Here is a 25,266-nt window from a genome sequence, read left to right on the forward strand (position 1 = left end):
TCCCCGGCCCTCCTCTCACTAAAAAAAAGAAAAATCAATTGTTGATCACTTTTGCCTCTCTTAAATATTTCATTCACTTGGCTTAGTGTCTCCATAATTCTGGCTTTCCTACTATTTCTCTCTGGCTACTCCTTCTTGGTCTCATTTCCTAGTTCTCACTACCTACCTGACATGTTGGAGGCTCCTAAAGCTCAGGCCATGAGACTTTGCTCTCTCATTTACTGTGTTCACTTTCTTGGTACTTGGTCTACGCCAATTGCTTTAAATACTATCTATATACTTACAACTCCCAATTTATATTCCCAACCATACCAGTGCTGTGAACTCCAAACTGCTGTCTATTCACCTTCATTCTCTGGATGTCAAACAGGCATCTCAAGTTTTACATGTACAAAAAACCTCCTGATCTTCACTATCCCTCAGATTTGTTTCTCCTAGTCTTTCCCATCTCAGTGAATAACTTCTCCCTTCCAATTATCTAGACCACAAATACTAGAGTTCCCTGACTCTCTTCTGTCTTTCAGACCCTACACCCAGCCCATCAACAAGTCCTGATAGCTCTACCTTCCACTTTCCCTGAACCCTACTACTAATGGCCTAGTCCAAGCCATCATTATCTCATGTAAATTACTAGAATCACCCTCTAAATCAGAGGTCGGGAACCTTTATGGCTGAGAGAGCCATGAACGCCACATATTTTAAAATGTAATTCCGTGAGAGCCATACAACGACCCCTGTACGTTATGCATTATCCAATAAAAATTTGGTGTTGTCCCAGAGGACAGCTGTGATTGGCTCTAGCCACCCGCAACCATGAACATGAGCGGTAGGAAATGAATGGATTGTAATACATGAGAATGTTTTATATTTTTAACATTATTTTTTTTTTATTAAAGATTTGTCTGCAAGCCAAATGCAGCCATCAAAAGAGCCACATCTGGCTCATGAGCCATAGGTTCCCAACCCCTGCTCTAAATGGTCTCCATGTTTCAGCTCCTGCCCTCCAATCTATTTTCAACAGAGCATACAGTTTACCTTTTTTTCTTAAGTGAGAAAAGGGGAGATAGACAGACTCCTGCATGCACCCTGACCAGGATCCACCCGGAAACCCCCATCTGGGGCTGATGCTTAAATCAACTGAGCTACCCTAAATGCCTGAGACTGATGCTCAGACCAAAAGAGTTATCTCAGAGCCCGGGACAGACGCTCAAACCAATCAAGCCACTGGCTGTGGGAAAGGAATAGGGAGAGAAGTGGGAGAGGGAGGGGGAGAAAAGCAGATGGTTTCTCTCATGTGTGCCCTGACAGGGAACTGCACCCAGCATGTCCACACACTGGGCCGATAGTCTATTCACTGAGCCAACCAGCCAGGACCAGTCTACTTTTTAAAACAAAGTCAGATCATGTCAAATATCACCTCAAAACCTTCTAATGCTTCCCAATCTCACTCAGAATGAAAGTCAATCCTTATAATGTGTTATACAGCCCTAAACAGCATGGAACTCTCTAACCTTACCTCCCCCTCACTTTTTTATAGCCATACTGATCTCTTTGATGTTCCCAAAACTAACACACATGTTCCTGCCTCAGGACCCTTGCACTTTCTTTGCTTTCTACTGATATACACCTTTTCCAGATATACACATAGCTCATTATCTCTGAACAGGCTGTTTCTTCTTACAAAGGCTACAGGTTAAAAGACAGAGTTCTTAAGCTTTAAGTAGTAAAGTAGGCAGAACAGGGTTTTAGATGTGTTTTAGAGAAGTAACATATCACATTGTTGTCATATGTTTATGTCTCCTTATATGTCTCTTAACCTCTCACACCTTGAACTTAAACTTCCCCAGTTTATGAGTTCCTAGACAGCACCGACTGCACTTGACTCATCATTCTGTCTCATGGCCTAGTGCTGTGTTTGGCACACAGTAAGCTCTCATAAATACTTGACAAACGAATGACTGAATGTTCTAAAAGAAATGCAAAGCAGTTAAAGTTAAGAGGCTAAAAAAAAAAAGAAAGAAAGAAAAGAGCCTGACCAGGCGGTGGCGCAGTGGGTAAAGCATAGGACTGGGATGCGGAAGGCCCAGGTTCAAGACCCAGAGGTCGCCAGCTTGAGCGCAGGCTCATCTGGTTTGAGCAAAAAACCTCACCAGCTTGAGCCCAAGGTCGCTGGCTCAAGCAAGGGGTTACTCAGTCTGCTGAAGGCCCGTGGTCAAGGCACATATGAGAAAGCAATCAATGAACAACTAAGGTGTTGCAACGCGCAACGAAAAACTAATGATTGATGCTTCTCATCTCTCTCTGTTCCTGTCTGTCTGTCCCTGTCTATCCCTCTCTCTCTCTGTCTCTGTAAAAGAAAAAAAAAAAAGAAAGAAAAGAAAAAGAAGCCTAAAGATATCCTGAAACACTGCCTATGGGATATCTGGAGTGAAAATTTATGTGAAAGGACTAGTAGAAAAAATCTGGTGGCTACTGAATTCCACTGATAAATGAGTCAAATTAAGAAATGCCATCAAAGAAAAAGCATTTCGAAAACAAGTGAAGGTTTAAGAGAATTTCATGTCATTTTTGGAAGATAGTATCCAGCAATCAGTTTCTGAAAGAAACCAAAAAGACCAATTTTTAATTCAGCATGATTATTAATCATGCCTATACATAATTAAGATAATAATACCTATTTTTAATTGAAGGTTTCTTTAAAAAAAATTTTAAATTCACTTAGAGTGGGGAGAGGGGAGGGAGGGAGAGAGAGAGAGAGAGAAAAGGAAACAGAGAGAGCGAGAAAGAGGGAGGAGCAGGAAGCATCCACTCCCATATGTGCCTTGACCAGGCTAGCCCAGGGTTTCAAACCAGTGACCTCAGCATTCCAGGTCGATATTTCATCCACTGCTCCATCACAGGTCAGGTGTAACTCAAGTTTTCAATAATGGATCTTTTTAATGGTTTGTAAATTGGAAACCTAAGGATCAGAAACACTGACCACGGTAAACCCACCAGCCCTCCAGGCGGCTTTCCCTCCTGCATCTCAGTGCCTATTCCTCCAGCAGAAACACTTCTTGTATTGACCCCCAAGCCACCGAAGTTGTTAGCACTCATGTTGTTTAAAGCACTCAGCACTCATTCCTAAGGCAGTTTGTATGCCATGGACTCAGTACCACAAATAAGGCTTTTGATTCTAAAATTGGGGATAATAATAAAAATAATGGCTCATATTTACTCATCTCTATGTGACCTGTAACAAATGCTTTCTATGTATTAATTCACTTAAGTGTCACAAGGCTACAGGTGGTATAGTTTTGTCCCTACTTTGCAGAAGAGGAAATAGAGGTATTTAGAAGTAATTTACCCAAGATCCCACAGCTAATAAACAGTACACATGAGGTTTAATCCTAGGCTGGTTATTGTGCTCTCAACAACTAAACTTCATTGCATCTCAGGGGAAAGGGTCAGGACAAGTTATTTATAGAAACAACATATAATTAAGGTGAGATTTTTAGGTTAATGGGGGAATTTGATAAGTGAGAGAGACAACTGCTTAACCTGTTGGGAAAAAATGTAAGTTAGATATCTAACACCTCATACTAAAATAAATTCTATTTAGTTAACAAATTTAAATATAAAATAATATTTGATGAAAATGTAGGAGAATATTTCCACAATCTTGGGCAATTTATAACATATAAACTGATGCCCTAAGGAAGATCTTGACATTAAATATTAGATGTTGAGCCCTGGCCGGTTGGCTCAGTGGTAGAGCGTCGGCCTGGCGTGCAGAAGTCCTGGGTTCGATTCCCGGCCAGGGCACACAGGAGAAGCACCCATCTGCTTCTCCACCCCTCCCCCTCTCCTTCCTCTCTGTCTCTCTCTTCCCCTCCCGCAGCGAGGCTCCATTGGAGCAAGGATGGCCCGGGCACTGGGGATGGCTCCTTGGCCTCTGCCCCAGGCGCTAGAGTGGCTCTGGTCAAAACAGAGCGATGCCCGGGAGGGGCAGAGCATCGCCCCCTGGTGGGCAGAGCATCGCTCCCTGGTGGGCATGCCGGGTGGATCCCGGTCGGGCGCATGCGGGAGTCTGTCTGACTGTCTCTCCCCGTTTCCAGCTTCAGAAAATACAGAAAAAATAATAATAAATAAATAAATAAATAAATATTAGATGTTGAGGGGAATAGGGGGGAGGGGGAAGCATTCGGGGTGACCCTAGAATCTATGTAAACACAATTAATTAATTTTAAAAAGTTAAAAAAAATAAATATTAATATACCAAGAGAGTAGAACATAAAACTAAAGGGCAAATTAATAAATTGGTAAAAATATCTGAAATATGCTAAAGGTTTAATATCCTTAAAACTATAAAGACCAACTACAGAAAGATAATACCATCAAAAATATGCAAATAGGAATAAGAAAAATTTAAAAGCAGTAAAAAGGACTAACTAGCATATACAAAGATGTTTGTGCTTATTTGTAATCAAAGACATGACTGCTAATACCATTTGAGAATTAAAAACGTACAAAAATGAACTAACTTTTAAGTTCTATTAAAATTATTTCTCATTTTTATTCTAACAAGAGATGATCTGTTTAGGAGAATAAGAATTTTTACATAACTATCAGAAAATTCCAATAGATTAAACATCATTGAAACCAAACACTTTTGACTGACTGTGTTGTTACAATGACATTTAATTGCAATATTGAATTGCTTCCTACATCCACAAAGATGAAAACTGCAGTAAGAAATATTTCTACAAAGATTTTAAAAACAGTGACTAATTTATATGCAGCAAAAAAGAAGTATGTTAGGGAAATATAAAGCTAAAACAAAGCATAATTATGAGAAAGGAGAAAAAAGTTACCTTTGCTGATAAATAGTGCTTGTAGTAGTATAACTGAAACAGCAGAAACGCAGAGCTCGCCAAAATCAAAAGCGCCAAAATCACGTTCTTGTTGATTCTACTCATTAGTCTGCGGTGCTCACTTGGTTGTCTTTTGAAAGTAACCCAGCTAGTTTCATCTTTTTGGATAAGATAATCTTGATTTCCGTGAACAAAAGATATTTCTAAAGAGACAAAAAACTGTTTTAATCTTTCACCTCTGGTAACCAGCAACAGAAGAAAAAGTTACCTAAAGCTCTATAACATTCTTAAGTTCTCTGAATATTTTTCTGTTCCAATGTTTAATTCTCCATTTCCAGAACCACAAGTCAGTGCTTGTTTCATCGCCTTTCATTCCCATGTCACTTTGTTCAACTTTCAAAAGCCTGTCATCAGATCCCTTTCTGAGTTTTCAACAATGTTCATTCTTTTTGCTTCCAACGTGGCCTTTTGTTTCTGATTTTCTTTTTGTTTCCTGAGCTCTGCCAGATTATAATTCACCATATCTTGTCGTTTTACCATTTCTTCCTAGCTCTTCGGCCAATTAACTTTGCCTCTTATTTTTAAAAAATTGGTTGTTTCATTAAGTTTGTGAGGCCATAGTTTTCTCATGGGTCCTCTTTCACTTGTTCTCCGTTTCTTTTCTCCTTTCTTACAGCATTTTTGTACTGATGCTGTGCTCATTTCTTTGATTAGTATTTATTTTTGAACAATGTAAGCTCCTTCTAAATCAGTGATTTGCAAGATTGTGGAGGGAAGAAACAAGGCTGTGTTCTGAACCAAAAGATAGTCTCTGGTACACATGAGAGCTCTTTATGACAGTGTCATGTGTATGTGAATGCGTGAGAGACACAGAGAACACGTGTGAGGACAAACAGGAAAACGTGTTCAGCCATAACTTCTTGCCTCACCAGGACCCGGCTTCCTTCAAAGACAGTGTATCTGGGCTTCCCCATTCGCTCTTCCTTCTGCTAGTTCTTGTTGCCAAGCAATACAAGAAAACTCCCACTGCCTTTATGCACCACGACCCCACCTTTAACAGGAGATCCTTCTCTCCTTGTCCTGCAGCTCAGAGACCTCTTTCTACCAGCATCCTCTTTCATTGCTTCCTGCTTACATCTGACAACCGTTTCTCAAATATTTTGATTTGGGTGACAGGTCTTCCAGTTTCATTCAAGATATGATCTCTATCTCTTATTCTCCTTTTCGTTTCAGGGTAATTTCAGATAGGAGAGGCCACAAATGTCTTTACTTTGCCATCTTAAATCCTCAGCTTCCAGGGTTGAAGCCTATATCAAGCAACACTCTAAGAAATTATGTAAGGTCAACAAACTCACGCAGCCAGTGGCTCAATTAGTTACAGCGTCGGCCCTGGGCACTGAGGCTAGCTCCTTGGTCCAAGCGTGTCAACCTCAAGTGCTAAAAATAGCTCAGTTGATTTGAGCATCACCCCAGATCAGGGGTTGCCGGTAGATCCCGGTTGGGGTGCATATGGGCGTCTGTCTATACCCCCTCCTCTCACTTAAAAAAAAAAAGATTTCAGCTCAGTTTCTTCTTTCTTTCTTTCTTCTTTCTCCTTTCCCCTTTCCTTTCCTTCCTTGTATTTTTCTGAAGCTGGAAACCGGAGGCAGTCAGACAGACTCCCGCATGCGCCTGACCGGGATCCACCCGGCACGCCCACCAGGGGGCGACGTTCTGCCCACCAGGGGGCGATGCTGTGCCCCTCCGGGGCGTCGCTCTGTCGCGACCAGAACCACTCTAGTGCCTGGGGCAGAGGCCAAGGAGCCACCCCCAGCGCCCGGGCCATCTTTTGCTCCAATGGAGCCTTGGCTGCAGGAGGGGAAGAGAGAGACAGAGAGGAAGGAGAGGGGGAGGGGTGGAGAAGCAGATGGGCGCTTCTCCTGTGTGCCCTGGCCGGGAATCGAACCAGGACTTCTGCACGCCAGGCCGATGCTCTATGAGCCAACTGGCCAGGGCCACAGCTCAGTTTCTTGTGCTTGTATTAAATGGTGCATCAATATATACTGATTGCTAATGAAACCTAATGTAGCATTCAGATTGTGCCAAAGCTCAGCCTCTTCTACACCTGAATTAATAACTGGGAAAGAAAGCATAAAAGGCCCATATAAACCACTACACAGACATAAAGTCTAAATTAATATCTTGTTCTCTCTTTGGACACATCTCTAATCTAATTAATTCTTACCTGAAATATATCTCCAAAATATATCACCACTTAACTACATTATTATTATCAAGATATCTAATTAACTAGACTTATTTATTTTTTACAAATGCCAAGGCAATTCAATTGCAAAAGAAGAATATTAGCCTGTCAAAACATTCTATTTTGCTAGCACTATCTCTGTATTAGCAATGTATTTAGTTACCACTTTAAAATGAATAGTGTATTACTTTAAAAAAAGTTTTATCTTTAAACTTTCTCTGGTATCTATTGCCTCTTGTTTTTCACTGTCATTTTAAGTTAGATTCTAATTGTACCTAAAGTTCTAATTTTTTTTTTTTTTTTAAGCAAGAGAGACACAGAGAGACAGACAGGGATGGACAGATAGGAAGGGAGAGAGAGGCATCAACTCATAGTTGTGGCACCTCAGTTGTTCATTAATTGCTTTCTTATATGTGCCTTGACCAGGGTGGGGTGGGGGACTCCTTGCTCAAGCCAACGACATTGGCTTTAAGCCAGTGAACATGGGTCATGTCTATGAACCCACACTCAAGCTGGTGACCTCAGGGTTTGAACCTTGGTCCTCAGTGTGCCAGGCCAACACTCCATCCACTGCGCCACTACCTGGTCAGGCCCCTAAGGTTTTCATTTCAACTGATGTCCCAGTGTCCACTTTCTACCTACCCATAATCTTATCTATACACTGACAGATATATCAAGTGGCTGACAGATGAATCAAGTTATATCACAATGAAAATTTTTCAGCCCTGGACAGTTGGCTCAGTGTATGGATGTCCCAAGTTCTATTTCTAGTCATGGCACACAAGAGAAGCAGCCATTTTATTCTCTCCCCACTCCCCCTTCTTTCACCTTTCCCCTCTAGCAGCAAGTACCTCATTTGGTTAGAGTGTCAGCCACAGGCTCTGTGGATAGCTTGGTTGGTCCCAGCATGTCACCCTCAGGTGCTAAAAATAGCTTGGTTGAGTCAAGCATTGGCCTCAGACAGGGGTTGCTGGATGGATCCCAGTCAGGTTGCATGTGGGAATCTGTCTCACTATCTCTCCTCCTCTCACTTAAAAAAAAAACAGTTCTTTTTCACTGGTTCTCTACCACCCACAAATGAAGTTCGAATTCCGTACAATGGCATTTAAGGGTATTCACCACCAGAGTGAACACAGGCAAATTTTCTAGGCTTTCTCCTACTTCATACACTGCATGGTTTTGTCCAAGTATTCCTGGAATACAACCCACACTTTCCTGCCTCCTAGCTTTTGTTCATTCCCTCTTGTCTAAATGCTCTCACCCATTTCCATAAAACCGTTCTACATCTCTTTTTGTTGCTCCTTTCAAATGATCCTTCTTTTATGAGGTTGTCCATGCTCTTCCCAATCAGAAATGACCTCTTCTAGCTCTAAACTCCGAGTCTTTCCTTCTTGTAGAGAATATTTACTTGTTACCTTAATAGGCAAAGATGCCCCAATAATGCTAAGCACTGGAGATAAAATGCTAACTATCATACAGTTCCCTACCTTCTAAGAGTTTAGAGATGATGTAGGCGTTTTCCATAAATGAATGGTGATGGGAACGGTGATGGTGAAGGTGGTGGAGGGTGTGATGTATGAATAACATGAAAAGTTTTTACAAAAATGCATAAAGCCCCATTCCTTACCACCTCACATCTATTGGGAATCATTGTTTTAATCTGTGATATACACGCTATTGAAGATAAATACAGAGGCAATATCAGCCAGAACAGGCGGTGGCAGAGTGAATGGAGCATCAGCCTGGGACGCAGAGGACCCAGTTTCGAAACTTCAAGGTTGCTGGCTTGAGCACGGGATCGCCAGCTTGAGCATGGGATCAGAGACATGACTCCATGGTCACTGGCTTGAACTCAAAGGTCGCTGGCTTGAGTCTAAGGTTGCTGGCTTGAGCAAGGGGTCACTGGCTCAGCTCGAGCCCCCTGCCCAAGTCACAGCACATATGAGAAAGCAATCAGTGAACAACTAAAGTGACACAATGAAGAGTCGACTCTCTCCCTTCCTGTCTGTCTGTCCTTGTCTCTGCCTCTGCCTCTCTCTCACTTTGCAGGGGGGGGGGGCAAGAAAAGATAAATATAGAGGGAGTATCAATAGTGGAACTGCCATGAAGGAGTCAGTACAGGTTACTACGAGAGCACAAAGAGAGGCAACTAATCCTGAAATCTTTACTGCTTTCTATTTTGAATTAGTTATTAATACACATGAATTATCTCCCATATCAGCCTAAAACTGGCTGAATTTCAAATAATAAGTATGCTAAGTAGACTCAAATAGACTGCACAATGCTCAAGAGCACAGAAAACTATTTTTTTTAAGTTTTTATTTTTTAAAAGTTCTCTGTTCTGTAGAAACCTCCATGATAAAACAGAATATGAAATATGAAAAAGTGATTTTTTTAAAAACCCATATTTGGTTCCAACTCCCAAAAAATAAACATATAGAGAAATGTGGCATAGAAACAAAATGATTTTTTTTTTCTGAAGTTGGAAACGGGGAGAGACAGTCAGACAGACTCCCGCATGCACCCGACTGGGATCCACCCGGCACGCCCATCAGGGGCGATGCTCTGCCCCTCCGGGGCGTCGCTCTGCCAAGACCAGAGCCACTCCAGCGCCTGGGGCAGAGGCCAAGGAGCCATCCCCAGCGCCCCAGCCATCTTTGCTCCAATGGAGCCTTGGCTGCAGGAGGGGAAGAGAGACATAGAGAGGAAGGAGGGGGGGGGGGGTGGAGAAGCAAATGGGCGCTTCTCCTATGTGCCCTGGCCGGGAATCGAACCTGGGTCCCCCGCACGCCAGGCCGACGCTCTACCGCTGAGCCAACCGGCCAGGGCAAAATGAACATATTTTTATGTATGCATTTCTTTGGTTTTTTGTATTTTTCTGAAGTGAGATGTGGAAAGGCAGAGAGACAGACTCCCACATGTGCCCAACTGGGATCCACCGGGGAACGATGCTCTGCTCACCAGAGCCATTCCAGCACCTGAGGCGAAGACCACGGAGCCATCCCTAGTGCCCGGGCCAACTTTGCTCCAATGGAGCCTTGGCTGCGGGAGGGAGACAGAGAAAAAAGAGAAGGGAGAGGGTGGAGAAGTAGATGGGCACTTCTCCTGTGTGCATTTCTTCTTCTTCTTTTTTTTTTTTTTTTTTTTTTTTTTGTATTTTTCTGAAGTTGGAAACAGGGAGGCAGTCAGACAGACTCCAGCATGCACCCGACCAGGATCCACCCGGCATGCCCACCAGGGGGTGATGCTCTGCCCATCCAGGCATTGCTCTGTTGCAACCAGAGGCCATAGAGCCATCCGCAGCACCTTAGAGCCATCCTCAGCGCCCCGGGCCAACTTTGCTCCAGTGGAGCCTTGGCTGCAGGAGGGGAAGAGAGAGACAGAGAGGAAGGAGAGGGGGAGGGGTTGAGAAGCAGATGGGCACTTCTCCTGTGTGCCCTGGTCAGGAATCGAACCCGGACTCCTGCATGCCAGGCCGACGCTCTACCACTGAGCCACCCGGCCAGGGCACATTTCTTCTTATATGTGACATTTTAGCTATCATAATAAAAATGCTGAGAGAATAAGTAATGTATTTTCTTAGTTTACTTATGTAAAGCTTCATAAAGAAAATAATATATCTTGTGTCTAATGAAAAAGTATTGCAAAAATAGTAAATTAAAATGGGGAGGAGAAAGTAAGTATTTTCAGGGGAAAAAGGATGTAATGGGGACAATAAGGGGAGTTATAAGTTTAAGTAGCCACATATCTTCAAGTTCTAACGCAAATATGAGGTTAATATAAATACTGTATATTACAGCACAGAAGCACTCTTAGATGACGTGCGTGAACTGAGACTTGGCAATGAAGAAGGAATGAGCAGGTCTGCTTCCCAGCTGCACGTGTCATGGATTATGGGAGTCAGAGCTATCAATCTCCTCCATCTTTGGGCCTGGGGCAGCTACAGCCCAACACTGGTCACCACCAAAAACAAACGCATTCTTTTATCCATTCTTTCACCCTTTATTAGCAATTTCACTATGTGTCAGATATGAAAAAGGTCGGTAGATGAAAACTGGTGATAGATGAAATCCACACACAAATGCGCAAGAAAATGTACAAGATGCGGAGTCCATGAGAGTTCTCAGGCTTTTTCTAAGCTGAGAGCATCTCATATTCTTTCAGCTTCCCGTCTGCCCTTTCACATGATCACTTGTTCTTTAAGGGTACCGGCAAGAAAGACCGGCACCCGCCTCATCTGGACATCCCAACCACCACCACCAATCTTAGAGAATCATCTGGGTAGGGATCAGTTTGAAAGCAAAGCTAACTGCCTGACATTTTTACTCCACCTCTTTCCACTTCTGCCTTCTGGTCACCTCTCCTGACATCAGAGGCCCTCAGACCAGAAATGACCGGCCCTGACACCTAACTTCAGTCATAAGTGATGTGTGCTAAACTGGCCCCCTCGATGCTACTAATCATGGCAGACATTGGGAAGTGAGAGGGAGGTGTAGGTGGTACAAATCAGACAGAACTGAGATTCAAATATTCCAATACTGCAAAATAAAACTGGAGGCTACACTACAGAGAAGAGGGCGGGGTAATTAGGTGAAGGCATGTTTAGAGGTGAAGTAGCAAATTGAAAAGCATAGAGAAAATGCTTCTTCTGATGTATTCAAGGTTAAAACGTGAAAAAAAAATTGTTTAGCTGCTCTAAGCCAAAAAAGGTCCAGTAGTAATAGACCAGCGGATCTCAACCTGTGGGTCACGACCCCGGCGGGGGTCGAACGACCAAAACACAGGGGTCGCCTAAAGCCATCGGAAAATACATATTTCCAATGGCTTTAGACGCTGAGAAGCCACGCTACCATCTGCAGCAGCGCTATTCAGCTTGAATGCACACCGTTATGGACGTGAGTTCCAAACTGAATGCCTTCGGTCATGCGCAGATGTGATTGCATCATCTGTCTGGGGCCTAAGGGGTGGGGGAAGCGGGAGGGGGGGGGTACGCTCCACAGTCCATAGCAGCGCATTATGTGTGTCCGGCGCTTGATGACGTCATCAGTGGGTGGGTGCAGCAAGCGCCGGAGGACAGAAGCCTAGGAGGCGGAGAGGCAATGAGAATACATAATGCATATCAGGTATTTACATTCCGAGTCATAACTGTAGCAAAATTACAGTTATGAAGTAGCCACCAAAATTATTTTTTGGTTTGGGGACACCGCAACATGAGGAACTGTATTGCAGGGTCACGGCATTAGAAAGGTTGAGAACCACTGTAATAGATGCTATCCAACCTTCCCTAAATACTGTTGGTCCTTCACGTCATTCCTTTCCTCTGTTGCTAACTTCTCAAGAGTGTCAGCAGCCTGGAAATAAAGGTTAGAATGCAAGAGTTTTAAGAAGTCTCTTTTGTTTGCTTATTACTCATTCAATGTCTTAACCCTTTGCAATATAACCTCTCTCTCAACATGCTGACACTTGAAGATAAAAAAGCTAAGTCTCCATTTGATGCTTCAGAAGAATCATAAATATATAGTGACACCTTTCTGAATGACTATGGAGCAATGAGGTTTTTGAAAGCGAGTGTCTGAAGTCACACACCTAGATAAGAAAGGCTTGGTAAGGATGGAAGGGAAGGTAGGAGTGAATGATAATACAGGGGAAATTGAAAGGGTGAAGAAGTGGTATTGTTTAATATGCCTACTATTCTGCACTTGACATAAAATCTGGATGGATGTTCACCAATGGACGTTTTCTTTAGTCTCTTTAGTCTCTTATTAGGTATATTTTCTGTATCTACTGGTTATTAGTTATCAATATTCCAGCTGACCACTGGATATGTCCTCTTAAATATTCCACTAGCGTTTAAAACAATCACTACCTTCAAACCAGATTTCTTTCATGACTGCACCATCTATTCTGTTAATGGTATCCCTGTTTTCAGTTATTTATTTCAAAACAAAATAGTTTTTTAGCTCTAACTCCACATCTATCAGGCTTTCCTCAAAACACCCATCCTAAAAAACAAAACAAACAAACAAAAAACCCCATCCTAGGGACCAACGTCCAATTATTTCTACAGTACCACTTTGTGTCGCTCCCTCTGCTTTAAGACCTTCTATGGTTTATTTAGTGCAATGAACCCACCAATACAATGCTGCCTCACCTTGGTGCCTTTGCCTACGTTATTCCTTCTAGCTACAATGCTTCCTTTACCCATCCTCCCGGCTCTCACCCTCTTGTAGTTAAGGGTACAGGCTCCGAGGACAGACTGCACCGTCTGGTAGTTAAGGGTGCAGGCTCCGAGGACAGCCTGCCCTGGTCACCCCTCGCTCTGCCACTGGTAGCCTACATGGCCTTGGCAGGTTACTTAATCTCCCTATGCCGCCATCTTTAAAACGGATCTGTAAGGTACCTGACTCACAGGGCTGTCCTGAGGACTGAACAAATTAATACCTGGTAAGTATACAATAAATGTTAACAATAATTAGTAATAGTCATCTTAAAGGTCTACTAGTAATTCCCTCTGCTCTCAGTCACCCTCCTTTATATTCCCACAGCTCTATATATTTGTCCTGTTTCTGAAGTCAATCTTAAATTACAGTTCCGAGACAGGAGGCTATCATGTATGTTTCCATATTCCCCAATACTCCATGTTCTTCCACAGTACAACTCAAGTACACAGACTTACAAGGCAACTTTCTACATACGACGGACTTCCGTTGCCCCAGAAGAGCTCGGTGTGCCCAGAAGAGTACAAAGTATTAATAATTGCGACGAGTGGTGAACGTGAACAGCTGATGCGAAGAGTAACAGCCAGAGTTTATGTCACACCAGTCACTTCAGCTTGTTTCCTCATTCATTCCTTCTCCACTAAGTTCACAAATATTACGGATCCCCGTGTCCCGAGGCCCTTGGCAACCAGGCACACTGGCCCCACAACCTGCCGTGCTCCCCACCCCGTCCCCCAGGTCGTCTCGCAATCCCCGGGACGGCACTCACGACCCCACCCTAACCCGGGTCCTACACGGGTCTCGGTGGCCCTCCAGAACCCAACACGTCCCACGATCAGGATTTTCCTTGAGGACACGCCCGAGTGGGCGTCCCCCACGAGATGGTGTCGCGGGGTCGCTGCCCGGAGCGCGCTCTCCCTGGGGCCAGCCTCGGCCGCCGGGGGCAGGGCAAGTGCCCTGAATGCGAGCCGATGCGCAGTGAGGGTACCCGAGCCACAGGCGACACCTGCCTGAAGGCACCTGCCCACCCGGGACGACTGAGCAAGCTGAGCCTCCCATACCTTACCTCACCCCACAGCGGCGGCGGCTCTGCTTTACGGCACTCGCAGCAACGCTGCAAAAGGGGCCGTGAAGCAGCGCCATGGAAACCGCTCTGGCATAGTAGAGGTTCCCACGGTCCTGCCCCAGCTTTCTCCAGCCCCCGCCCCCCAGGTTGCTGAGCCCTGGCCGTGTCCCAGTTTTTGAGACCATGGCACTTAGCTAAGCCATTTTCTTCTTGCCCAAATAACGACAGTGACGCACTAAGGCGACCTGAAGTTTTAGGAAGTGGGCCAAAAATTGGAGAGGCACCAGCTGAGCTGTTTGCAATAGAAAATAAAGGATGCCGGGTAAATGTCAATTTCAGACGCACAACGAATCCTTTTTTAGTGTGTGTGTGATGCAGAGGGATTCCGACTACTCCCTGAATTCGGTTTGGGTGCCCTCAGGTGAAGAATATACAGTGGGAAACAGCCGCTCCGCTTACCGTTGCTCGGGAGGTGGAAGTGCGCGCCCGATGCCCTGCTTAGGTCTGGAAATAGACACAATTCCGGAACGGGTTCTTCAACGGTGTCATCCAAAGGATCAGATATCAATCAGTTTTGACGAGAATTTTGGAAACTATAAAGTATTGCACAAATCGCTGTACTTTTAAGTTATTTTTACAAAAGTTACTATTATCAGCTTATAGTAAAGACTGAAAATATTCCCCGCATGTATTTGTCTTCTAAACTTTGATTTTTTGGAAAGGTATAAAATGAAGTCTTTTTATTTCCCATGGTTATGACTCATATCAGTTTGTTTTTCCTTCCATATAATTTGTGTACACCTAAGCTTTTTCTGTAGCAATCCTATTACTTAGCATTATTAGTTCTTATATAGTCTTAGAACTAGTTGTTGGTAGGTAGGTGAAATTTTAAAAGTAGGTAACAATGTGGGACATTCTGTAAGATATGCCATTTATCAATGGCATTTACAAAGGGGAGAGGGAACTACTACAAAATCAGAAACTTAAGAGACATATAACCAAATACAATGTGTAGACCTTGTCTGGATCCTTATTTTAAGAAAACAACCATAAAAAGACATTTTTGAGACAACTGAAATTTTAATATATTATGAGCCACTGGATGATATTAGGATTGCTGTTAATTTTACTAAGAATGTTAACAGTGTGTCTGTGCTTAAAATAGAAAATAATCATTGATGCATATTGCAGTACTTATACCTATTTTTAGATACCTTAAAGAATAATAAATATGGCAAAATGTTAACTGATAAATCTAGGTGATGAGCTAAAGGTGTTCATTATTAATAGCCTCTATTTTCTGCATGTTTGAAATCTGTCATAATAAAACTTAACAAGGAAAGGGGAAAATAATCATCAGGCTCTTGGAAGTAAATAGTTTTCACGTGCATAACAAGTCTCGTTCCTAAAAAAAAGGCCGTTAAAGCATAAAATTACACTGGCTAATCTTTTGAGCTAAGGTCTTTCAAGTATGATTGGAGTTTGTTTTTTCTTATGTATACCACAGACATCATCTCTAGTTTTTAGTTTGTTTCTTTAAAGTGGACCTGGAACTTAAAGGTACCAGTAAAAGCATCTGAACTTGAGTCCTAGATTTTTATGTTTTGCAATCCTCCCCTATCATTCGTAATGATCTTGAACACAACTGACTTGACAACTTTTTTTAGATCTTCATCTCTAAAATTTCCCCAACTTTCCTAATAAGTAACTTTTCATACTCGTATTTCATTGGTTTATGTGATATTTAACATATAATTACAGCAATGACTGCTACTGGCATAAACATACTTAGAAACAAAAATTAACTAGAGGTAAACGTACAACGTAACTGGTGGGAGCACTACTCCAGGATACTAGTGCAGAGCCCAAGTGTGAGCCTTCTCATCAGTATGCTTCTCACTAGTTAGCCAGTCCAGTTAGGGGAGGGTACAAGGATAGGTAACAATAGACTCTATTGTAAGCAAACATTCATCCAGGCCCACCCCAATACTGTGGGGTGGGGGTTCAAGGATACAAATGAAGACCAACCCTTTCATATTTTGTCTAAATTGGTAAGAATTAAGTAGATTGGCCTGTTCCTCCCCCAAGCCCTCGGGTCTCCTTTTACTTCTAGCTTCAGCTTGCCAGAAGGGTCCCATTATGCATGTATGTGGACACCTCAGTCTACATTTCCAACTTCCATCCACTCTTCACAAACTCCTACCCTTTCAGTACAGGGGTATATATACCAGAAATGCATTCTGTCTTCAGGATGGACTTGGGAAAGAAGCCTGCATATGTCCTGGAAGCAAATTTTTGGCTGGTTTGGCAGGGAATTCTGGGCAGAGGAATGCAGACTCCAAGTGGGTAAAATCCTGACTCCAATTTTTCAGTCCATGGAGAGAGGAGGAGCCCGAGTGAGAATCAGAGAAGGAACCCTTCTTAGCCAAGTCTAAGTGCATTCACATACCCATAGAATCATATTGTGTATACTGTTGGACGTGCTTTTTCCATTTCGTATCATGAACACCTTCCACTAATAGCATATTACATGACAGCTGTGAAAGATTACTTAGAAACACTACCATTTAATCATCCTGGTGACCTTCTGCAAAAGGGGCAAAAACACATTACTAGTACCATGCAGTATAAATGTAAAATAGGGTTTAGTAAGGCAAACACTTGGACAGAAAAGAATAGTGCATACAAGCTCCCAAGCTTTTACCCACAGAGATCAGTGAGGCATAGCAGGACTGATAGACCAAGGAAAGGACTCTAATTGAGACAGCCATTTCCCATAATGGTCTACATATTTCTAATATGTATAGGGTGGTGGGGGGGGGGCAGACAGAATATAATAAAATAACAATGGCAGCTTGCTACTGCAGCAAGTTAGAATAGAGGAGCCTTCAAGATTCTGGTAGCCCATTCTAGTTAACAATTAGATTGCTCATATTTTGCCATTGTAGTGCTCAAGTTAGTACTGGCTTATTTGTGAGCATATACATAAGACAAATACCTTGAAATGAAATTAATTTTTCAAAGGCATGTGTATTTAAACTCTTGCTATTACTAAACTGTTCTCCAGAAATGTTGCAATTCACATTCCCTATGAGACTACTAGTTTCTCAGTATCTGTCACACTCCTCTCCCCATGACTTAAGACTATCGTTTCCCTTCATTCTTGTGTGTGTGTGTGTGTGTGTGTGTGTGTGTGTGTGTGTGTGTGTGATAGAGACAGAGAAAGAGAGAGGAGAGAGGGACAGACAGACAGGAAGGGAGAGAGATAGCATCAATTCTCCATTGTGGCACCTTAGTTGTTCATTGATTGCTTTCTCATATGTGCCTTGACCCAGGGGCTACAGCAGAGTGAGTGACCCCTTGCTCAAGCCAGCAACCTTGGGCTCAAGCCAGCGACCTTTGGGCTCAAGCCAGTGACCATGGGGTCATGTCTATACCCCACGCTCAAGCCAGCAACCCCACGCTCAAGCCAGTGACCTCGTGCTCAGGCCGGCAACCTTGGAGTTTCAAACCTGGGTCCTCTGCATCCCAGTCTGACACTCTACCCACTAAGCCACTGCCTGGTCAGGCTCCCTTCAGTCTTTTCTTGGTGAAATGATCTTATTTACAGGAGCTCCAGCTTCATCTAGTCACTGATTGGTTTTCTTTTTTCTCTTGAACTGATTTCAAATTAAAATATAATTTTTTTGAAAGCTTAGGTTCTAGTTCTTACTCTTAGCCATCATCTACCAAAATGTACTTCGATATGTGACAAGCTCCAAAGTTCCTAACTTATAGTTACTTATAGCATGTTTCATCCTCCATCAATAGCTGCACTGTACAAAAGAGCAGCTATGTAGAACTTTGTATCACTGCATGAAATTCTGTTAAACGGCACTACTCTATAGTGCCCCTTCTGACGCAAAAGGACTATGACATTTTTATCTTGTCATCCCCAACAGCACAGTGTATATTTTTAATGAGAACTGAAAAAATGCAAGCACTGAAGCAAAAGAAAGCAGAAACAAAAGTTTAATTTTTAGATGAGATTTCCAGGTGTTTTGTAAGAATTTAACTTGGTCATTCTACACAGAGCATACAATCATTTCAACATACAAGTTACTCCACTTTAATACACTTTTTCTTTGAATACATTATTTTAAAGTTAAAAACCATTTAAAAGGCTTTGTCTTGTATCCAAGGAAAATGAGGCAATATGCGTATTAAAACACTAGTTTGCAGCACTAAGCATAAGTAGTTCATGTTTTTCCTCCATAACTTAAAAGTTTTAACCTGAGGAATCAGAATTTTTATTATTAGAACTGCATAGCAAAACCATGTCCAGATGATAACATACCAAATAATCTATAAAGAGAACCTGTAAACCATTTAATAAATCCAATTTAAAGCAAAACAAATTTGTTAGGAGAGATACTAAATGATATCCAGGTTAACAAGGTTTTGAAATGCTTCATCGTAGGTTTTAAAAATAAAATTCAAATGTTAAATGGGCACATACACCTTAAATCATTTAGCCAATGACAATAAACTGTAACCAGTTGGTTGTTAGGGAAGAATTAGGCCAAATTCAGTCTTTGCATGTGGCACAGAGGAGTCATAAATTGAAAGTGCAAATGCCTGGCTGGAAACATAGCTTACATCACTTATTTATGCTTTATGCTACTATTCTATGGTGACACACTAATGCTGTGGGAGAAATTTACAGTTCTAGAAAGTCTTAATATAGAGTGACAGGCCTGATGCGAAAACACAGAATGGCCACTTCATGCACAAACTCAGGAAGGTTAAAGGGCATTTTAGTCAGGTTTTTTATTTTTTTTGTACATCATAGTTGAAGTCTTGGTGATACCACTTTAAGCACATGGTTTATCAAAGTAAATGTATCTAGAAGTATCTGAATACTTAAATCCATTACTAACTGAAAATACCTTACATTTACATAGCATTTTACTGTTGTTGAACAATTTCATAACACTCCATTTCATTTCATTCCTCACAACAGCCCTGTGAGGTAGGCTGAACAAGTTACAATTATTTTATGTAAGGCAACGGAGGCCCAAAGATGAGAAATAATTTATGTTGAGGTCACAGATCTACTGTATGGTAGAGCTAAGTGATTAATTTTAAATACTTTTTAAAAAATGGAAGCCAAAAAATTTTATTATATCCAGAAATTGTAAAGACTAGTGGTTTTGAATATAAATTACTCTAAACTTCAGCTATTATATATCTTATAATATGAATTAGTTATAAATTTGATTTTAAAGAGTCCCCCTTAAAAGGTAAACTAGACTTCAGTGCTTTGGTACCTTAGAGATATTGGAAATGTTACAAAAAATAATAATAATAATGCATTCTCATAGCCCTTAGGCTCTCCAAAAAGTTCCAATGCTAACAAAAATGCCTTTTACGGCTTACATTTTGAATTTCTTAAAAAAATTGGTCCAAACTTAAGAAGCTCCACGCTAAAGCGAACATAGTCACCTACCTTCTGCCCTACATACTGTGAAATCTTCTATATGTCCATTCCAAAGGACCAGCTTACTGTAAATAGGTTCCATTAAAAAATATATCAGTTTAAACTAAAAAAGCTCAAATGGTTACAAATCAAGTCATTACCTTATACTGACCCAGAAATAACAAATACTGTTTTAATTTAGTAATTGAATAGTCCGAGGGGAAAGTACTATGGCAATCTGTGGTATCTGCAAGTCAATACTAATCTTAATATGACAATATGTTTTCAACAAAAACAAAATATAGTGAACATAACCCATTTAACTCCAAATTACTAAAAAAGCTGAGAGTATTTACAATAATCAAATAACAAAGCTAAAACGGGTGACATATCAGAATGACACATACTGGCATAATCTGAGTATTGTAAGATACAAACAACACTAAAGCTACACTGAACATGAGGTAAGCTTTCTGTGATGATTAAAGAAACACAATCTCTTATAATGCTAATGCTTTAGGACTGGTATTATGAAATGTACATTTTGGTTAAAAATAACTTTTTGGATATCTGGATGTTGAATAAATTTATGCTGACCATTACACTTCCCTAAATGAATATATCTCTGTAAAGATAAAATCAAAGAAGAATCTTGGCCCTGGCCGGTTGGCTCTGTGGTAGAGCATCGGCCTGGCGTGCAGGAGTACCGGGTTCGATTCCCGGCCAGGGCACACAGAAGAAGCACCCATCTGCTTCTCCACCCCTCCCCCTCTCCTTCCTCTCTGTCTCTCTCTTCCCCTCCCGCAGCCAAGGCTCCATTGGAGCAAAGTTGGCCCAGGCGCTGAGGATGGCTCTGTGGCCTCTGCCTCAGGCGCTAGAATGGCTCTGGTTGCAACAGAACAATGCCCCAGATGGGCAGAGCATCGCCCCCTTGTGGGTATGCCAGGTGGATCCCAGTCGGGCGCATGCGGGAGTATGTCTGCCTCCCAGTTTCCAACTTCAGAAAATACAAAAAAAAAAAAGAATCTTTTCCAGACCCATTTTATGTGACTATATAAAAGTGAACCATATTATATGCAACTATATGCTTATTAAAATTTGAATTTTTACAAACTATAACAAGTTTACTTTTAAAATTTTCTGACTCATGAGCAAAACTTTGTTTATAAGATGCAAACTTTGTCACACCACTCAAAAGCAGCAAAAACGTGCCCAGTAAATCAAATCTCATTAACTTTGGAAATCTGAATACAAAGTATGACTGCCACATCACAGATATTTAAAATATTTGTGGTATAAGTCAGCCAAAGAATGAACACTGGTCTAATAAATATAAGCTTTTTGAAAAAGAATTATGGTGATGATTTGAAACTACAGTCCTCCGTTTTTTTCCGTCTGGAATCACATTTTATGGTAAGAAGTCTACATTCCTCTTCTGAAATTAATACTCTTGGCAATAATCATTTTCCATAATATCCTTTTCCAATTTTTAATCTGTGTTTCCAAAAGAAACAATTAAAAATAAAAATAACTATAACCTTATGGGAAAAATTTATAGAAAAAAACTAATCATTCTAGCTAAGTAAGTCATGAAATAGAGTATCTTAGCCTAATCAAAAGCTTTCATGACAAATTATTTACTTTTGCTATTTATACCAACACGGATCAGTCACAAAAATTCAAATTAAACATGATACTGTTCATGCTTTACCTTCATATATGAGTAAATATAACCAAGCCAATATCTTTTTAGATGATAACTCAGGGAAACTCGTCTGTACAATAAAGGAGGCCAAATCTAGCTGTACAGCAGTTTACAGTTTGTCAAATGTACACATGCTATCAAACCCATGTACAGACAAGCATGCCTCTAATACTTTTCATTTGTTTATCTATACTGGAACATTCAAAGAATCACTGTACTGTATATTAAATCCTATGTGCAGTTATTAAATGCTTGGTATATACATGTTTACCAAAAATTAAAGATGTACATGTTATATGATCAGGCCAAAGAATCAGAATGAATTATAAAAAGAAATTCTTTTTCTAAAGTGCTTAAGGCAATTCCTTCATTTCTTTATCCAGGTTACTGATTTTGGATTCAACTGCTAAAAGAAAAATGCAATACTAAAAGCAGGTTCTTATAAAACATAATTTTTCTAAACCTGTGATACATCCATTCCTGTCAACCTCTCATGCATTTCTTTTACAGAAAGCAATCATGTTTGACTGTCAAAGAGCAAATAATCCAATAAAGAATGTTTGAAAGGGTATACCAACTTTACACAACATAGTAAATTGGTGAAAAGAGCTCAATATTTTTTCATTGAAATGTCATTGACAATGTTATATAACATGTTTTATATGGTCGAGTTGAAAGTTACCTTAATTTGAGACTATTTAATTAGGCACTACAGTTGATTATTTTCTAGTCTGAAAATGAAGGTGGCAAACTTTCTCCAGTTTCACTTAACACAAATAAACTTAAAACAATTAAACTAAAAACCCACACACATTGCTCTTTACTTTTAGAGACCTTTAAGAAGAACAGTAAGAGGTAAACCTCAGATTCTTATTTTGAAGTAATAGTAGTATTACTTCAAATGAATTTTTCAAATGACTATTAGAAAGTTTTATATGAAGCGTTTCAAATGGCAGCATGAGCACAGGAATCCTATGCACTCCACCAGCCCTGACTGAGTCTTCCTTTTCCCATGCCCCAGCAATGGAAGGCCTTTACCAGTATAACATAATGGTCTCTGGATTAAATATTAGTTGACACTGCATGGGGCATGGGGCACGGATTTAAAAGAACATGCTTAGAGGAAGAAGGCACTGAATTAAAGAGAAGACACAATTTTATAAAACATAATAGTAAAAAATTTTATACAAGAATTTCTGGCTTTTTCTGTGTCATTTTTGCTAAAATACACATGTATAATAGTTCCCATAAAGCATCCCACTACTATATTACTAACTTCCTCTTTCCCTAGGTCCTGGATAACCTTGGTATAGGAAAGAAAGCATCCAAAAATTTCTATCAAAATCTCCAGGAAGAACAAAACCCAAGAATATATTTGTTTGGAGAATCAAAAGAATAACTATAAACATATTTCATTCTCTGAACTCCCTTAGAGTCTTTATGTCATCAGACAATGCTGCAGATGTGAGAGTCCTCTGGAAAAATAATACCTAATTCAAATAAAATTCCTCATTTACATTTGTTTTAAAATAAACAAATCCTATAAGTAAGCAGTAAACTTTAAGACAGATTGAGCTATTCCTATTCTCAGGCCTTTCTGTAGATAGCAACTCCAATGTAAACAACATCGGTCACTTCTTAGGAGAACGTTATCATAGTACAATATACTTAAAATGAGAATGAAAGTTAAAACAAGAAAGTAAGGAATATACAAATTCAGATCTCTTTAAAACACTCAAGGAATTCCTAAATACCCACTGTAATTAGAACTTTCAGTTTGGCTCAAAGGACTTGTGTTACAAATTTTAATCAACTTTTACAAAACAGATATGTGTTCTCAATAACCATGGGTTTTACCTGTTGTTAATGTATTTTCCCTAACTTTGGGAAAGAGTATTCTATGTTGATTTTTTTGAACAATTACACCCCTTTAGAAAGTAAATGAATGTAGCAAAAGGATTGAGAGAAAATAACCTCCAACTAGTTATGACTGAAAAATTTACATGCCAAATAAGTCAGAGATGTGTACTTTTTCCAAAAACACTTGTTTAAACCATTCCATAGCTTATCAAAAGCATATAGAAATAATTTCAGTAAAGAATAGTTTTGGGCACCGCCCTTTACAGCCCCTTTTTTAGGTAAAACTTGAGTAGTCTATGTTTTTCTAACTGTAATAAAATTTCATTCCTACTAGAAATGTTAAAAATCAATGTAAGTATTATCAGTCAAGTGGGAATTTTACCAAAGATAACTACTAATGGTGTTAAAGACAATATAATCAGAAAATATAAAGCTTTAAAAAATCTTATCCATCGTCAACAACAATGAAATAAAAAGAAGTCTAATTAAACAGGGAAACAAAGAATGCCCCTTTGCTACTGTTAGTACAGCTGGTAAAGAACTGAAATTTGAGTGATTTTAAGCTATTATGTCTAGAAACTCTTCCTATCCACACTCTATTTTCAGTTATAACCATACAAAAAATACCATGACATTTAGAAAATCATATGGCATCCTATTATATGATATATAATGTAGTCAATAAAACAAAAGAGGATAATTTAGCAAAACTCAACTTATTTATACAAGGGGAAAAACAAACTATTTTAAGAAAACCTGTGTAGAATGCCCAACCAATTATTTCAATTTTTAGAAAACCTCAGAGGGCTGTATTTTTAAAAGCTTCAGTGTAAGAACTAGATAATAGGTGGTGATAAGAGGAAAAATCCCTAGTCCAGTCGTCAGCTGGTTAGAGCATCATTCCCGTACGCCAAGGTTGTGGGTTCAGGGCACATACAAAATACAAGAATCAACCAATGAATGCATTAATAAGAACAACAAATCGATGTTTCTCTCTCTAAAAATTAATAAAATTAAAAAAAATTTAAATATAGAGAAAAACAAAGTATAGACGAAAGAAGGCAAGATTTAAATACTTTTCCTTCAGGACCTAGGGCTACCATATGTAACTAAATGTATTAGAAGAGCCAAAGTAATCCAATAAACACAAAAATGAGTTTCTTTTTAGGTAACTATTTAAGCACAGCCTTTTTTCACATTTGCTCTTCAAAATGTGTTTCTTGCTCGATCTCTGCTTGCTTCTATCACATTGCACAGTAGGTTCCTGTGAACACTTTGTACTAGATGTTTAATGCTAATAGATTCCAGGTCTTAAAGCAAAACATAGCACCCTCATTTCCACCACTCAAAAGTTTCTATGACCAGGCCACCCAATGAAAAGGGGCGGGGTCAAGCATTCTGAGTAGGCATTACTGAGGAACAATGTTTAGGCTGCTAGCTGAGCCAGTCATTCCATTTTCACTTTTCTGAAGTGTTCTCACAGCACTTGGAACCTGCATCCCAGTACTCAGAGAAAGTCCACCACACCAAACCTAAGAAAAGACAAAAACAAAGCTTCAGTCAGATTTCAAATCAAATTGGAATTTAAGTGAGCCTTAAATTTCCACTTGTAAGGCAAAATGCCACATATGTGAACATCAACAAGTTCCAAACTGAAACCTTCATATCTGACCTGAGGGGAAGTGGAAAAGCTCACGCCAGAGTCCTTTAGAACCAGAGTCCAGAAGGAGTCTTTGTGGTAGCAGGCCCCACTGGAGCTGCACAAGGACAGGGAATTAAGGGCTGCAGAAACTTAAGAGATTAAATTGGATTAATCTGGGCAAACGACTTTGGCCATCATTACTGATGCTAACTTTCAGAA

General features: G+C 40.5%; 2 protein-coding genes across 8 annotated transcripts in view; both read right to left on the reverse strand.

The window, feature by feature from the left end:
* FKTN (fukutin) overlaps nucleotides 1-14,404 on the reverse strand; it is a 63,777-nt gene extending 49,373 nt beyond the window's left edge. For 4 of the 5 annotated variants that reach the window (XR_010749190.1, XM_066367510.1, XM_066367512.1 and 1 more), the window contains exons 1-2: nucleotides 14,383-14,404; nucleotides 4,854-5,056 (exon numbers count right to left, since the gene is read on the reverse strand). Coding sequence is in view for 4 of the 5 variants with exons in the window: in XM_066367510.1 (XP_066223607.1) it covers nucleotides 4,854-4,958 (105 nt within the window). In the remaining variant the exon portion in view is untranslated. The remainder of the gene's footprint in view (nucleotides 1-4,853; nucleotides 5,057-14,382) is intronic. The other variant, XM_066367511.1, reaches the window with a different exon arrangement.
* Nucleotides 14,405-24,105: 9,701 nt separating this feature from the next.
* FSD1L (fibronectin type III and SPRY domain containing 1 like) overlaps nucleotides 24,106-25,266 on the reverse strand; it is a 66,675-nt gene continuing 65,514 nt past the window's right edge. For all 3 annotated transcript variants that reach the window (XM_066367513.1, XM_066367516.1, XM_066367514.1), the window contains one exon: nucleotides 24,106-24,937. In XM_066367513.1, coding sequence (XP_066223610.1) covers nucleotides 24,815-24,937 — 123 coding nt within the window. In that variant the 3' untranslated portion in view covers nucleotides 24,106-24,814. The remainder of the gene's footprint in view (nucleotides 24,938-25,266) is intronic.

This window comes from Saccopteryx leptura, chromosome 2 (assembly GCF_036850995.1).
Source record: "Saccopteryx leptura isolate mSacLep1 chromosome 2, mSacLep1_pri_phased_curated, whole genome shotgun sequence".
NCBI classification, from domain to species: Eukaryota; Metazoa; Chordata; class Mammalia; order Chiroptera; family Emballonuridae; genus Saccopteryx; species Saccopteryx leptura.